Source organism: Bacillus rossius, chromosome 18, assembly GCF_032445375.1.
Source record: "Bacillus rossius redtenbacheri isolate Brsri chromosome 18, Brsri_v3, whole genome shotgun sequence".
Lineage (NCBI taxonomy): Eukaryota > Metazoa > Arthropoda > Insecta > Phasmatodea > Bacillidae > Bacillus > Bacillus rossius.
Window position 1 is genome coordinate 2,302,514 of NC_086345.1, and position 14,497 is coordinate 2,317,010.

Consider the following 14,497-nt stretch of genomic DNA (forward strand, 5'->3'; position numbering starts at 1 on the left):
TTTCTTACATTCTCTGCATTTTTCTCTCTCCTAGCTAATTCAAAATGGTCCGAAGCACGCAGGTGTAGGTTTTGGCTCCCGGGAGATTCACTGCCTGTGTTGTTAGGGCTGACTCCCTATGCCTGAAGGGCGAGACCCGCCTGGCAGGCTTCACCTCCAGTGCCGGCCGCGTTTCGGAAAGGCATGGGATTTTGAATTGTGAAACAATTATAATTTCTATATATAATAACAACAATAAAAATAAATAAATACAAGCTACAAAATAACTTCAGCATCATTAACTCCACTTCTTTCGATTCAAAATGGTCCAAAGCACGCAGGTATGTGCGGCCCCCTCGGGTTCACTGCCTGTGATGTTAGGGCTGACTCCTTGTGTCTGAAGGGCGCGGTCCGCCTGGTAGGTTTCACCTCCAATGCCGGCCGCGTTTCGAAAAGGCAGGGGATTTTGAATCATAACAATAAAATACACTTATAGCTCACCACTTAATAATAGCAAATTAAATTTCTTACATTCTCTGCATTTTTCTCTCTCCTAGCTAATTCAAAATGGTCCGAAGCACGCAGGTGTAGGTTTTGGCTCCCGGGAGATTCACTGCCTGTGTTGTTAGGGCTGACTCCCTATGTCTGAAGGGCGATACCCGCCTGGCAGGCTTCACCTCCAGTGCCGGCCGCGTTTCGGAAAGGCATGGGATTTTGAATTAAAAAAAAAAAAAGCTAGTTCCGTAAATCCATCATCACCTAATTAATTTTCCCTTCCCCGGGGTACGTAACATTTTACAGTCACACCACTACAACACGCGCGACAATCCACACACATGTCGTAGCACCTTGTCAAGGCAGAATCATGCAGGTGAACTGGCAGAGGGAGCTACCCCAGCCCTCGCTGGGGATCCGGGCCGAGAGGCATGCATGCCTGTCAGGGCAGGGCTCTGGGGGCTTGTACAGTAGCTTTAAGTCTAGATTTAAAAATAAAAAAAAAATAAAAATAAAAAAAATTATAAAATAATAAAATAAAATAAAAAATATATATAAAAATTAAAAACAAAAAAAAATTAAATAAATAAAAAAAAAAATACTGGACGAGGGCATCTCTCTTCTCGAACAATAATAGAATAGGACGACCTTCATTTATTAATTTCACTTTCTATTTTTCAGGTTTAGAAGACAACAGCCAGGGGGCTAGCTACAGCAATACTGGTTTAGCCTAACTTTGACCGAACTATATTGGAACGCAATAGTTCGGTCGTTAAGGCGGCCAGGTGTTTACTAATCTATGTAATTTCTTTTACCGTATCACCAACACGACCACACGATGATATGCCTGTGTGAAGTGACGGCCTGAACTACCTTGTTACATGCAATAATGGGCTAACTACCCTAGCATGTTTCTGTGTTCCCAGGGGTTCGTAGGAGCGGCTTGCACAGCTTTACACTACACGCCACACCCGAATTTAACTAGGTCACTTGAAATTACAGCACACCGACAAGCCTCTATTGCACACCAACACGACACTACATCACGCCAGTTAGCCGATCTAGCTGGTGGGGAGCTTCTCTCCCCCGCCGAATTAGGTACACGTAATTTTTTCTAGCATTACACAACCTACCAGCGCACACACAGGCCCGTGTGCCAAACTTATCCCACAAGACACGCGCCCCGCCCGTTGATCCAAGTGATTCTACAAAAGTGTGGGGTGCACCTGATTTACAATGCACTAAGCGAGTTATAGAAACTTCGGTTGCTGGTCTCGCACACACTAACTGCCCCGGATGGCAATATGATGGATCGGCGGCATCAGACTAGCGACGGGGCAGCGGACCAGGCAGCATCAAGAGCTCCAAGGTGCCGAAGCCAGCAACCAGTGCGCCGACGCCGGACTCCAGCTTCGGCTTGGACGATGCATGCTCTTACATAGAGTTGCTGACTAAAACACAGCAGGAAGCAATACTCGAGCACGATACTCCAGAAGAGAAGCTCCTGCCCAGCACGTCGCCATAAGCATGGACACAGCCGGTGTTGTAGCTGTAGCACCCGCGCGCTCCCAGGTCTGCTTGCGGAGTGCGAGGCCTCGGGGCAGCACGTGTCTGGCCGCTAGCCCAGCTGCCAGACCGACCACACCAGCTCCTGTTCCGACGGCGAGCAGGGAGACAGGCCCGCCGCAGCCAGGAGCCTCGGAGAGAACACGCCTCCAGGGCGGCAGAGGGCCTGGAAGTGTGGCCACTACCCTGCCAGGAGCTTGGCACGGGGGTGTTGTCACAACTTAGAAACACACAAGATAGAATCTTCTAAGTTATGCCTATTCTAAGTGGTGTGTTTCTAAGTTATGATAGTTCTAACTTATTTAATTTTCTACCTTACGAAGTTTCTAAGTTGTGTGGTTCTGCGTTGTGTGTTTCAAAGTTACGTGTTTATAAGTCATGATCGTTCTAACTTATGATAGTTCTAAGTTACGTGGATTTTTTTGAGTTTTCTAAGTTATGAATGTTCTAAGTCTTGTGTTTCTAAGTTATGTGTGGTTCTCCCGGGCACACACTGGAGCAGAGCTGGCTGCTGGGGCCTGGCCGGGACCTCTCGGGAAGGCATACCACCCTCGACACCCCACCTTTCCTTATAGGAATACCTCCACGGTCTATCGGTCCACGGTGGAGTATTGTATCGTATCCCTTTCTTAAATAAGTGTTTATAATTTACCATCAAATATTCCAAATATATATATGATTTTTTATGATACTGATTGAATATTGATAAACAATTTGTGTTCTGATTTAAAAATGGTTGACAAACTACAAACACTTTGTTGCAAAACAGTTATTTATTTAACAATAGATATTTGTTTGCACACAATTCAATTTGTTTTCTTATTTTTTCTGATGGTTTATTCTATGTTTTCTGATAGTTTTAGGATCGAGTTGTGATTTTACTGTTACCCTTTCGCCACCCACTAGTGGGTCGCGACCCACCGTTTGGGAGCCGCTGCGGCCTAGACAGATGGCAGCGACTTGGCACGGGCTGGGGAGGGGAGTGCTACACGCGAGACAGCCACGGACCGCCGGCCTGGCTGGAGGTCCATGGCCTGGGAGCCGCAACACCACAGTCACTCAGACACAAGGACGTCCAAGAACTACCAGGCGGGGACCTCACCCTCGAGAGCCACGCTAGCCGGATTGGCCAGGAACCACGGACGAATAGATAAACCCAACAATGTACCTATAGAGGTATAAAAGACAGCACAAGAATTCCGTGGAAGGAAATAAGTGATGAAAAACACAATAACAGCACAGAAAAATACAGTGGGCAAACAACGACGAGACGGTTTCAACAATGACAATAAATGCAGGCAGGCAACAATACCCGGAAAAACGCAGCAAACATGCGCAAACAACTGTGAGGATAACTAGACATTATGGACAACAAAACGACCACCAAGCAAACAGGGATTCAGTTTTAACAATTAATACATGCAGGCAATGATGGCAGGATCTCACTAGCAAACCAAATAAGATTTGCAAATAATATATACAAACCGTTGTTTAGGCAGCAATTTACAATTTTCAATTGCAGAGTGAAATGTATTATAAAGACGCTGCTTAGAGTCCAGTAGGGCTGCCCTATCCAGACGACATGGTGTGGCGATAGGCATAAGTAAATATTTATTAATATAATATAGCTAAGCAAAGGTACAAACATACCAAATCTGTATAAAGCAACAAAACTAGTATAAATAAATACAATAAACAGCATATGATATAATACATAAAAATAACAATAAGTCAAATATGTAAAGCAAGTATAAACATGTTTTTGCAGCTCTGCTGACAGGCCACCTGATCCAAGGTGGTTGGACTGTGGAGCAGCCAATTAGGACTAAGCACCAATCAGCAGGCAACATGCCAATCAAACTAAAGGATATCACTAGGCTAAACCTCCCCTAGGCACGAGATGAAGGTCCTGTGGACCAGGTGCTCCATATCAAACTACAGGCTCAGGGACTCAAGCAAACAAGAAACATGTGTCCGATATCAGTGTGTTTGTGCCAGATGCCAGTTCCCAAAGCATCACAACTGGCTTGTCATAGGGCAACTTGTGTTCATAGGTGGTGTCGTCGTTGTGTTGCCCATAATGTCTGCTTATCCTCACAGTTGTGTGCGTATATATGCTGCGTTTTCCAGGTATGGTTGCCTGACTGCACTTATTTTTATTGTTTAAACTGTCTCGTCGCTGTTTGCTCACTGTGTTTGTCTGTGCTGTTATTGTGTTTTCCATTACTTAATTACTTGCACGGAATTCTTGTGCTGTCCTTTATACCTGTTTAGGTACACTGTTGGTTGGGTTTATCTGCTTGATACAGCTTATTTAAGTTGGTTCTCTGTGGGCTTATGTTTTAATTTTCTTCCTTAATTTTCATTCTTGATTTTTTCCATGAGCAAATCTGTAATGGCGTATGTCCAAGAAATAATATTATACTCACTAAACTCTTTTAGAGTGACTGTTCCAAATGCACAAATAAGCTATTTTTTACCCGTTGATGTTTCAGCACGTTTTAAGTTACGTGTTCGGACATGCAAAAAATACAGGCAATGAAATTTTATATAAATTTTTACCTAATAATGTTATTTGATTTCTAAAGTGCTATGTAACATTACCTATGTTCTACCAAATTTTACATAGCCTTTTACAGTTACGTACAGTTAGTTGAGTATTGAGTATCCAAAAAATTGTATGTAGTAGAAAGTAAAAACATTATTTGTTTTAAAATAACAAATAAATTTTAAGATAGGTTAAGAATTTAGGAGTAAATATTTACGGATCTAACTGATATAATTTGGGATATTTTTGAAAGAGGAAATATTAAAATATAATGTTAATTTGGTTCATAAAAAATTCTTGCCAATGTTAAACACAAATATTACAAACAAAAATTTTGATCGTGCAGCCTGCTTGAACCCAAGTTCAACCAGACAACAAATTAATGAAGATTAGTGCGTAAGATGGCCACGCACGGAATAAATATGTATTCCTCTTCAGTTAGGGGAAATGCAGAGAGCTAAAGTATTTAGCGAAGATCATCATTTTATTCATATCAATATTATTCACAAAATATTTAACAAACATGGCGGTATCTTATAGTTACTAACAATTAAACGCCTTAACAAGTAGCTGAGAATAGACATATCAGTTACATATACATTAGGCATGCCACGAAGCATAATTAGTTCATGATAATAAATAATGAAAGGAAGATTATCTAACACACAAGTGTCAGTATCAAAACGTGGCGAGCATAACAGCTTATTTGAATAGTACATAATAATAAAATTAAAAAATTTAATGTGTACCTACACTGTGTGCAATATGTGTCCTGTGTGTGTTCTGTGTCCAAAGTGTGACCTGTGTGTGTACGGCGTGTCCAGTGTGTGACCAGTGTGTCCAATGTGCGTTCAGTGTGTGTACTATTTGTCCAGTGTGTGTCTTGTATGTGTACTGTGTATTATATCTTTCATTGAATGTGTGTCGTTTCGTTAAATGTGCGTTGTTAAATCAGTAGCTCTGAATATTTACTGGTTCAAAAACTCTTGAGTATTAAAATATTTTTCAGGGAATATTGGTCTTTAGTAAGCGTAAAACCTTTTTTCGTTAATCTAATTGCTTGTGATTGTTTTTTTTTCTCGATCTTTATGTCTGAAAGTTAGAAGCCACTGTCTTGACTGCTTGAAATATGTTATATTAGCTATCGACGAAGAAGGTCGGACATTGAACATGACCTGGTCTCGTGGTCCGAAGACGCTTGGCCTATACGTATAGAATTGTACAAATTGTGCATGAAATGGTTGAAATGTTTTTCATGTGTTGAAAAAAAAATGACTTCCATGTTAGGCAGCGCAACAACATATTTATTTCGACGGATAGTTATCTTTTGCTAGTGTGGTGTTTCGTAGAGTGAATGATTAATAAACCACACGAAAAGTAATGGTAAAACATAATTATTTATTTATTTTAAGATTTAGCTAATTTTTATCTCTGATCGAGAATCAAACCAAAGACGGAAATCTATATCAGCAATCATTATTTTAGTAAGTGAAATTTTGATGAATTTTGAAAATTTTTCCGAATATCTAAGTCAGTAAATACAAATATTCTAGAAGGCGGTCATATCGGCTTATAGGAGGCTGGCATAAGATGAACTTAAGCTGCTTTAGGAATTTTAAACGTAATATTTTAAATTTCTATTTTTATCTTAAATATATTTTTTTTCATTGATTAAGTATAAAACCAAGGACCTGTATCGATCGAATCAATAGGTATATAATTGCAGAATTTTTGGATAATTTTTGAATTTTTCCTGTAAATATAGCAAAATATGTACAGATTTCCAAGATGGCATCCAAATGTCAAGATGGCGGGTGCCACAGTAATAATAAATGATTACTGCACTCAAGCAGGTAAAAATAAACTAACATGTCGGCAGAGCACTCTAGCAGACGAAAATAAGACGGAGGCCTCCAGCAGACGATAACAAGATGGCGGACAAGACGTCGTACTAGCTGTCGATAAATATATATATATATATACCTACCTTGGCATTAGTGTTTGGAGGTCAATCTGCCGGCGGCTTCCGTGGAGTAATGATCTGTCATTAATTTATTTTTTAATTTTTGCCATCACCGGGTTCAAACCAAGGCGGCATGACATAAGAAAGTTTTTAAAATATTAAGTTATTAAATTTACATTCAAAATTTTTAATAAATATTTATTCTTTTACAATTGAAATCTGATAATATTTATGGATTTTGAAGATGTGAAATCATGAGCAAAGATCGCGAAGAGTTAATTATTAAAAAAATTATCATTTATTTATTTTAAAATCTTTTCCCAATAACATAACAATAATGGATTTTAAAGATGGCGGCTATAACTAAAATTGCAACTATCTATGTTATAAGATGGCGGCCGTTACTAAATGAGCATCGATGACGTCATACACATCCAAGATGGTGGACGTAACGAAAAGTGCAACATTTTTAGAATCGAAGATGACATCCATAACGAAATGTGCAACGGTGATGTTTTGATTCAATATTTCGGAATATTTGATAAATGTTTTATTACCTATATTTTTATAAAATATAAAATTTATCCCGATTTTCTAGCATAAAAATACGGATTTTCATGATGGCGGTCGTAACGATAATTGCAACAATAATGACATAATTCAAGATAACAGCCATGGCATCCTTATTGTCGAGGTCATGTCCTCGACGGCTTAGAGTGGCTTGTCGCCTGGTAATTTAAGCCACTTTGGGGAATTTTCAAGCTATTGGCATTTTTAAAGACTAAAACGGATAATTTTCTTTCAAAACGGGAATTTTCCCTCGAAGTAGAGAAATGTGTAACTTTTGAAATGTTTTGAAATCTTTAGCGGAAATGTTTCCTTAAAACTGGAAATTTTCGCGGATGATGGCGGTTTTTGGCAAATTTAGGGTCTTTTGGCCAATTTAGAAGGTCAAAGTCAAGGTCATCCAAGATGGCTGCCGTGATGTCACCACCCAATATCGCGGTTGGATCCCCGGCTTCTCCTGCGGAAGCCTGGGCCAGAAGTAACTATTATAAATAATACTGTTGTTTGAAACTGTTTATCTCGTCGAGCGGGGTGCGAAATTACATGAATAAGCAGTGGTTCATTCCTCCTGCTTTATTAAGAAAAACTATATACATTTAAATAGTTGTATATGCGGTATAAGAAATAAGAAAGGAATAAAGCCCTGCTTCACTAAGGAGCCTGCCTGTCAGTGGTGTATCTGGTTAGTGATTTAGGATAATAAGTGCGATACTCGCTGATACTTCTAGCGCGGTATCGCTTTTAAGCGCAAGGCTATGGACTGGCGCTTAGTATTCTAGTCCTGCATACAACAACTTTGATGTTTTAGTGGTAAACGTAACAATTTATGGCAATTATATGAAGATAAGGGTATAATGCTATTTCTTGAGTGTTTAAAAAAAAATTTACATCATGTTTATTTTCTAAAAATTATTCTGAAACATGCGTTTTAACCTTATTCACTCTCTTAAAAATACAGTTCAAAAACAAAACATGAAAAAATAACTACTCCTCTGCCCTCAGCAATTTCACAAACGCTTCTCCTAAACAGAACCAATCAGATATCTTGAACAGTTTTAAACTCGTGTAGTTTCTTCTAAATCTTTGCACACCACAAGTGTGTACCAATGTAGTAGTTCTTGTTTGCGTGGAGCAAGCAGAGAACTTGCTAGGAGAATGCATGAAGAGGAGGGGTCGCGCTTACCTCGACGTTGAGGCCGTGGATGGGGAATATCTTCTTGGAAGGGTCCTCGCGCGGCGCGTAGCGGTAGAACTCCCAGCGGCCCTTGTACCACTTGACGGAGTAGAGCGGGTCGTCCTCCAGGTCGAACAGGCACAGCAGCACCGCAGTTTCGCCGCGGAGCACAGCCGGCGGCACAGACACCCGCACATTCCTCAGGCCCGCCAGACCTCCTGAGACACAGACAACCACACATTCCTCAGGCCCACCAGACCTCCTGAGACACAGACACCCGCACATTCCTCAGGCCCGCCAGACCTCCTGTGACACAGACACCCGCACATTCCTCAGGCCCGCCAGACCTCCTGTGACACAGACAACCACACATTCCTCAGGCCCACCAGACCTCCTGAGACACAGACACCCGCACATTCCTCAGGCCCGCAAGACCTCCTGTGACACAGACACCCGCACATTTCTCAGGCCCGCCAGACCTCCTGTGACACAGACAACCACACATTCCTCAGGCCCACCAGACCTCCTGTGACACAGACACCCGCACATTCCTCAGGCCCGCCGGACCTCCTGTGACACAGACACCCGCACATTCCTCAGGCCCGCCGGACCTCCTGTGACACAGACACCCGCACATTCCTCAGGCCCGCCGGACCTCCTGAGACACAGACACCCGCACATTCCTCAGGCCCGCCGGACCTCCTGTGACACAGACACCCGCACATTCCTCAGGCCCGCCGGACCTCCTGTGACACAGACACCCGCACATTCCTCAGGCCCGCCGGACCTCCTGAGACACAGACACCCGCACATTCCTCATGCCCACCGGACCTCCTGTGACACAGACACCCGCACATACCTCAGGCCCGCCGGACCTCCTGTGACACAGACACCCGCACATTCCTCAGGCCCGCCGGACCTCCTGAGACACAGACACCCGCACATTCCTCAGGCCCGCCGGACCTCCTGTGACACAGACACCCGCACATTCCTCAGGCCCGCCGGACCTCCTGTGACACAGACACCCGCACATTCCTCAGGCCCGCCGGACCTCCTGAGACACAGACACCCACACATTCCTCAGGCCCACCAGACCTCCTGTGACACAGACAACCACACATTCCTCAGGCCCGCCGGACCTCCTGAGACACAGACACCAGCACATTTCTCAGGCCCGCCAGACCTTCTGAGACACACACAACCACACATTTCTCAGGCTCGTCAGACCTCCTGTGACACACACAACCACACATTCCTCAGGCCCGCCAGACCTCCTGTGACACACACAACCACACATTCCTCAGGCTCGTCAGACCTCCTCTGACACAGACACCAGCACATTCCTCAGGCCCGCCAGAACTCTTGTGACACGCACAACCACACATTTCTCAGGCCCGCCAGACCTCCTTTGACACAGACAACCAGACACTCCTTATGCCCGCCGGACCTCCTGTGACACAGACAACCACACATTCCTCAGGCCCGCCAGACCTCCTGTGACACACACAACCACACATTCCTCAGGCCCGCCAGACCTCCTGTGACACAGACACCCGCACATTCCTCAGGCCCGCCAGACCTCCTGAGACACATACACCCGCACATTCCTCAGGCCCGCCAGACCACCTGTGACACAGACAACCAGACACTCCTCATGCCCGCCGGACCTCCTGTGACACAGACAACCACACATTCCTCAGGCCCGCCAGACCACCTGTGACACAGACAACCACACATTCCTCAGGCCCGCCGGACCTCCTGAGACACAGACACCCGCACATTCCTCAGGCCCGCCGGACCTCCTGTGACACAGACACCCGCACATTCCTCAGGCCCGCCGGACCTCCTGTGACACAGACACCCGCACATTCCTCAGGCCCGCCGGACCTCCTGAGACACAGACACCCACACATTCCTCAGGCCCACCAGACCTCCTGTGACACAGACAACCACACATTCCTCAGGCCCGCCGGACCTCCTGAGACACAGACACCAGCACATTCCTCAGGCCCGCCAGACCTTCTGAGACACACACAACCACACATTCCTCAGGCTCGTCAGACCTCCTGTGACACACACAACCACACATTCCTCAGGCCCGCCAGACCTCCTGTGACACACACAACCACACATTCCTCAGGCTCGTCAGACCTCCTCTGACACAGACACCAGCACATTCCTCAGGCCCGCCAGAACTCTTGTGACACGCACAACCACACATTTCTCAGGCCCGCCAGACCTCCTTTGACACAGACAACCAGACACTCCTTATGCCCGCCGGACCTCCTGTGACACAGACAACCACACATTCCTCAGGCCCGCCAGACCTCCTGTGACACACACAACCACACATTCCTCAGGCCCGCCAGACCTCCTGTGACACAGACACCCGCGCATTCCTCAGGCCCGCCAGACCTCCTGAGACACATACACCCGCACATTCCTCAGGCCCGCCAGACCACCTGTGACACAGACAACCAGACACTCCTCATGCCCGCCGGACCTCCTGTGACACAGACAACCACACATTCCTCAGGCCCGCCAGACCACCTGTGACACAGACAACCACACATTCCTCAGGCCCGCCAGACCTCCTGAGACACAGACACCCGCACATTCCTCAGGCCCGCCAGACCTTCTGTGACACAGACACCCGCACATTCCTCGGGCCCGCTGGACCACCTGTGACACAGACACCCGCACATTCCTCAGGCCGGCCAGACCTACTGTGACACACACAACCACACATTCCTCAGGCCCGCCAGACCTCCTGTGACACACACAACCACACATTTCTCAGGCCCGCCAGACCTCCTGTGACACAGACACCCGCACATTCCTCAGGCCCGCCAGACCTCCTGTGACACACACAACCACACATTTCTCAGGCCCGCCAGACCTCCTGTGACACACACAACCAGACACTCCTCATGCCCGCCGGACCTCCCGTGACACAGACAACCACACATTCCTCAGGCCCACCAGACCTCCTGTGACACACACAACCACACATTCCTCAGGCTCGTAAGACCTCCTGTAAAACAGACAACCATATACTCCTCAAACTGCCAGACCTACTGTGACACAGACAACAACACATTCTTCAGGCCCGCCGGACCTCCTGTGGCACACACAACCACACATTCCTCAGGCCCGCCAGACCTCCTGTGACACAGACAACCGCACATTCCTCAGGCTCGTCAGACCTCCCGTGACACACACAACCACACATTCTTCAGGTTCGTCAGACCTCCTGTGACAGAGAAAACCACAAATTTCTTAAGAACACAATTCCTTCTGTAAGACAGACATATGCAGAATCCTCAGGCCCACTATTCTTTCTAAACAGAAGCACGTGTAAAAAGGCAGTCACTTACATCAGGCTGCTATTCCAACGAAGATTTGCCAGAAAATATTCAGACCGTTGAAAAGCTGGTATTTTGGTCACACAAGATACTGCAAGTTGTGACATTTTTGTCTTGTTCCTCCCCTCCTCCACTGCTTTGCTACTGTCTCGCTGTCTTGCCCCTTTATTCTCCTCTCGGCCTTTGACGGCGGAAAATGTATTTGATTTTACCTGCGCTTATGAAAATTCTCAATTTAGCTTGCAGCATGCCCACAATAATAAATGAATGCCTTAAATCTGCAGGAGGTGTCATTGATTACTAAAAACTTTAATAATTATTATGTTATTAATATTTACTTATTTTATAATTACAGTGGTATCAATGTAGACAAACTGTGTAACAGTATGCATTTTCTTACCTGATCAGGTGATCTTAAACTTTTGATAGGAACATATTTGTTATTTTTTAATCGGCTAAAACAGGTATCTTTCGCGGTTGGCTCATTGCCACCAATTAAGTTATAATTTCCTTAGAGTGTTATGCATGTTGTGTAAAATCAATAACAGTGTACAGCCATTACAATTAGTTGTAGAAAATTGTATTAGGTAAAAAAATTCTGTATTTTCCTTTTTTTCTATTTTCTTACAAAAAATGTAATTAAATAATTAATCTTTTTAAACTGTTTTTTAATCAAAATATGTATGTACTTTTACACATAGAAAAAAAATATTAAGATGCTACTTTCATCAAAAGTATCTGTCCAAAATCTTACTATGTGAAAAGTGGTGGAGGTCTTAAACTTTCGGTAGAAAATGTATAACGCAGCCGTCACACTGAGACGCATGGTCACTATGGCAGATACCAGTAGCAGGATAATGCTAGACCTGTAGGTTGGGTTTCCTGTTTCATTTAAGTACGAGTATGTGGTACTCTGTTGAATTGTGTAGTTGCGGTATCAGGTGGCAGTTTTAATTTTTTTTTTATTTTCGTCCAAATTTGGTTTTGCCTGCCCAAAGATAATTTTGTCCAGTTGGACTGTAATTCATAGTTTTTATTTTTTTGTTGAATGCACTTGTATAATAAGTTCAAAAGATACACCCATTATTTGCTCCGACAATTAACACCTGCACGAGTAGCCATTTTGCTTGCTGAGTGAGTTTTCTTTTTTTTTTAATAGAGAAGATAGGATTTTCCATATTTGCGGGTTCATTTATTTAATGACCAATGCCAACATGGTTGCAAACGTTTGGGTGCCACATTGGTGTGAGCGATTTGTTAATTTCCTACCTAGATAGTTTAATTTAATTTCTCGATCGTATAATCAGTGTGTTTAAAGTTAAGCTCTATTCAGTGTTTATTTTTTCATTATGGGTATTATAAATTTCTCCATTTTCACGTTGTTAGCAAAGACCCTAACCTCTTGTACATGTGGGCAAATTTGTGGTTGAATTAAGTTAATTATTGTTTTTTCAGAGCTATATCTTAATATATATAAATCCAGTGTCCTGATGTTTGTTTCCAGTGAACTCTTCACCAAGTCAACCGATTTCGATGAAAATTGGCATTTATGTACAATTTTTTTCAACTTGAGAGATAGGATATTTTTATTTTGATTAATGGTCTTAATAATTTTATAATTAATAATAAACTGATTTTCAATGTTGATTGGTGTTTAAGCCCGGGAAACAGTGGGTACTTCGTCTCCATGACAACGTTGCGTGCTTGAGAGTCGGGAAACCATCGGTGCTATTGGTTTTTTCTTCGGTACATTACATAACATTGTGTAAAGTTTTTTTCAAAATTAATTAATTTTCATTTTATTTAATTTATTATAACTGTAAATAAGAGATTTGGTATAATTTTCCCCCACATTAATACAACCGTGCGAAGCCGGGTCGGGCAGCTTAGTATTTATATATATTTTAGGTAGATTTAAAAGAAATACTACCTATTGTAGTCGTTACCATGGTTCAAATTCTGAAAATATTTATAATAGTTTTCCTTTCATGGTCCACAGACCCCAAAACCATCATTAACAAATTTAATATATATATATATCACATTTTTATGGACAGGATAACTGTCATTCTTTTTACAAATCACTTCTAAATGGATACATAACATATATGGAAGTGAAAATCTAGGTCGAGATAATGAGTAATATCCGCCAAAAAGTGGTGGAATTTGGAAAGTTGTTATGAAGAAAAGGAAAGATCACTATAACTCCCATTATATTAAAAATATCACATCCGTTTGGACGTATTATGACTCTTCGAAGTAATACCCAAACGTTTGTCTAAATACATTTTGATACGACCAAATAAATATGCAATAGGTGGTAAAAACAAAGTCTGGAGGTCAAAAAATCGTAACTTCCTTCTTTGACACAAAATCGAATCCATTCAAATTGTTTAGTAATCTTCTTATTTTTATCTTAATCTTTTGGCTTAAACCTATTTTGATTTAACGAACCATTGCTGCAAGGAGATGGAAAAAAATAGGGGTTGAAAAAAATTTGTAACTCCCTTACTAGGCACACTATAAAATCCGTTATAATTTTTTGTGATGCTTACAAATACTGCTGCAAAGAGTGGATAAATAGAAGTTTTAATACAAAAATGTTTCATAATTACTTTAGAAATCACACCATAGAATATGTTCAAATGTTTTTTTTATTTAAAACTTTTGTCTGAAACAATTTTTTATATTAAGATCTTTTTTTTTCCAGGGAGTTAAAAAAAAGCCTAATGTGGATATATAAAAAATAAAACTTTCCTACTATGTACACTTTCAAAAACATTATTTCTTTAACTTTTAAGATTTTGTCTAAATATTTCGTGTAAAGTAAATTTTTATGT

General features: G+C 42.6%; 1 protein-coding gene across 1 annotated transcript in view; it reads right to left on the reverse strand.

Moving 5' to 3' along the window:
* Positions 1 to 9,457, reverse strand: part of LOC134541349 (uncharacterized) — a 368,043-nt gene extending 358,586 nt beyond the window's left edge. Inside the window, exons 1-6 of the mRNA XM_063384771.1 lie at positions 9,366 to 9,457; positions 9,212 to 9,302; positions 9,119 to 9,126; positions 8,811 to 8,906; positions 8,679 to 8,686; positions 8,302 to 8,510 (exon numbers count right to left, since the gene is read on the reverse strand). Coding sequence (XP_063240841.1) covers positions 8,302 to 8,510; positions 8,679 to 8,686; positions 8,811 to 8,906; positions 9,119 to 9,126; positions 9,212 to 9,302; positions 9,366 to 9,457 — 504 coding nt within the window. The remainder of the gene's footprint in view (positions 1 to 8,301; positions 8,511 to 8,678; positions 8,687 to 8,810; positions 8,907 to 9,118; positions 9,127 to 9,211; positions 9,303 to 9,365) is intronic.
* Between the last annotated feature and the right edge of the window lie 5,040 nt (positions 9,458 to 14,497).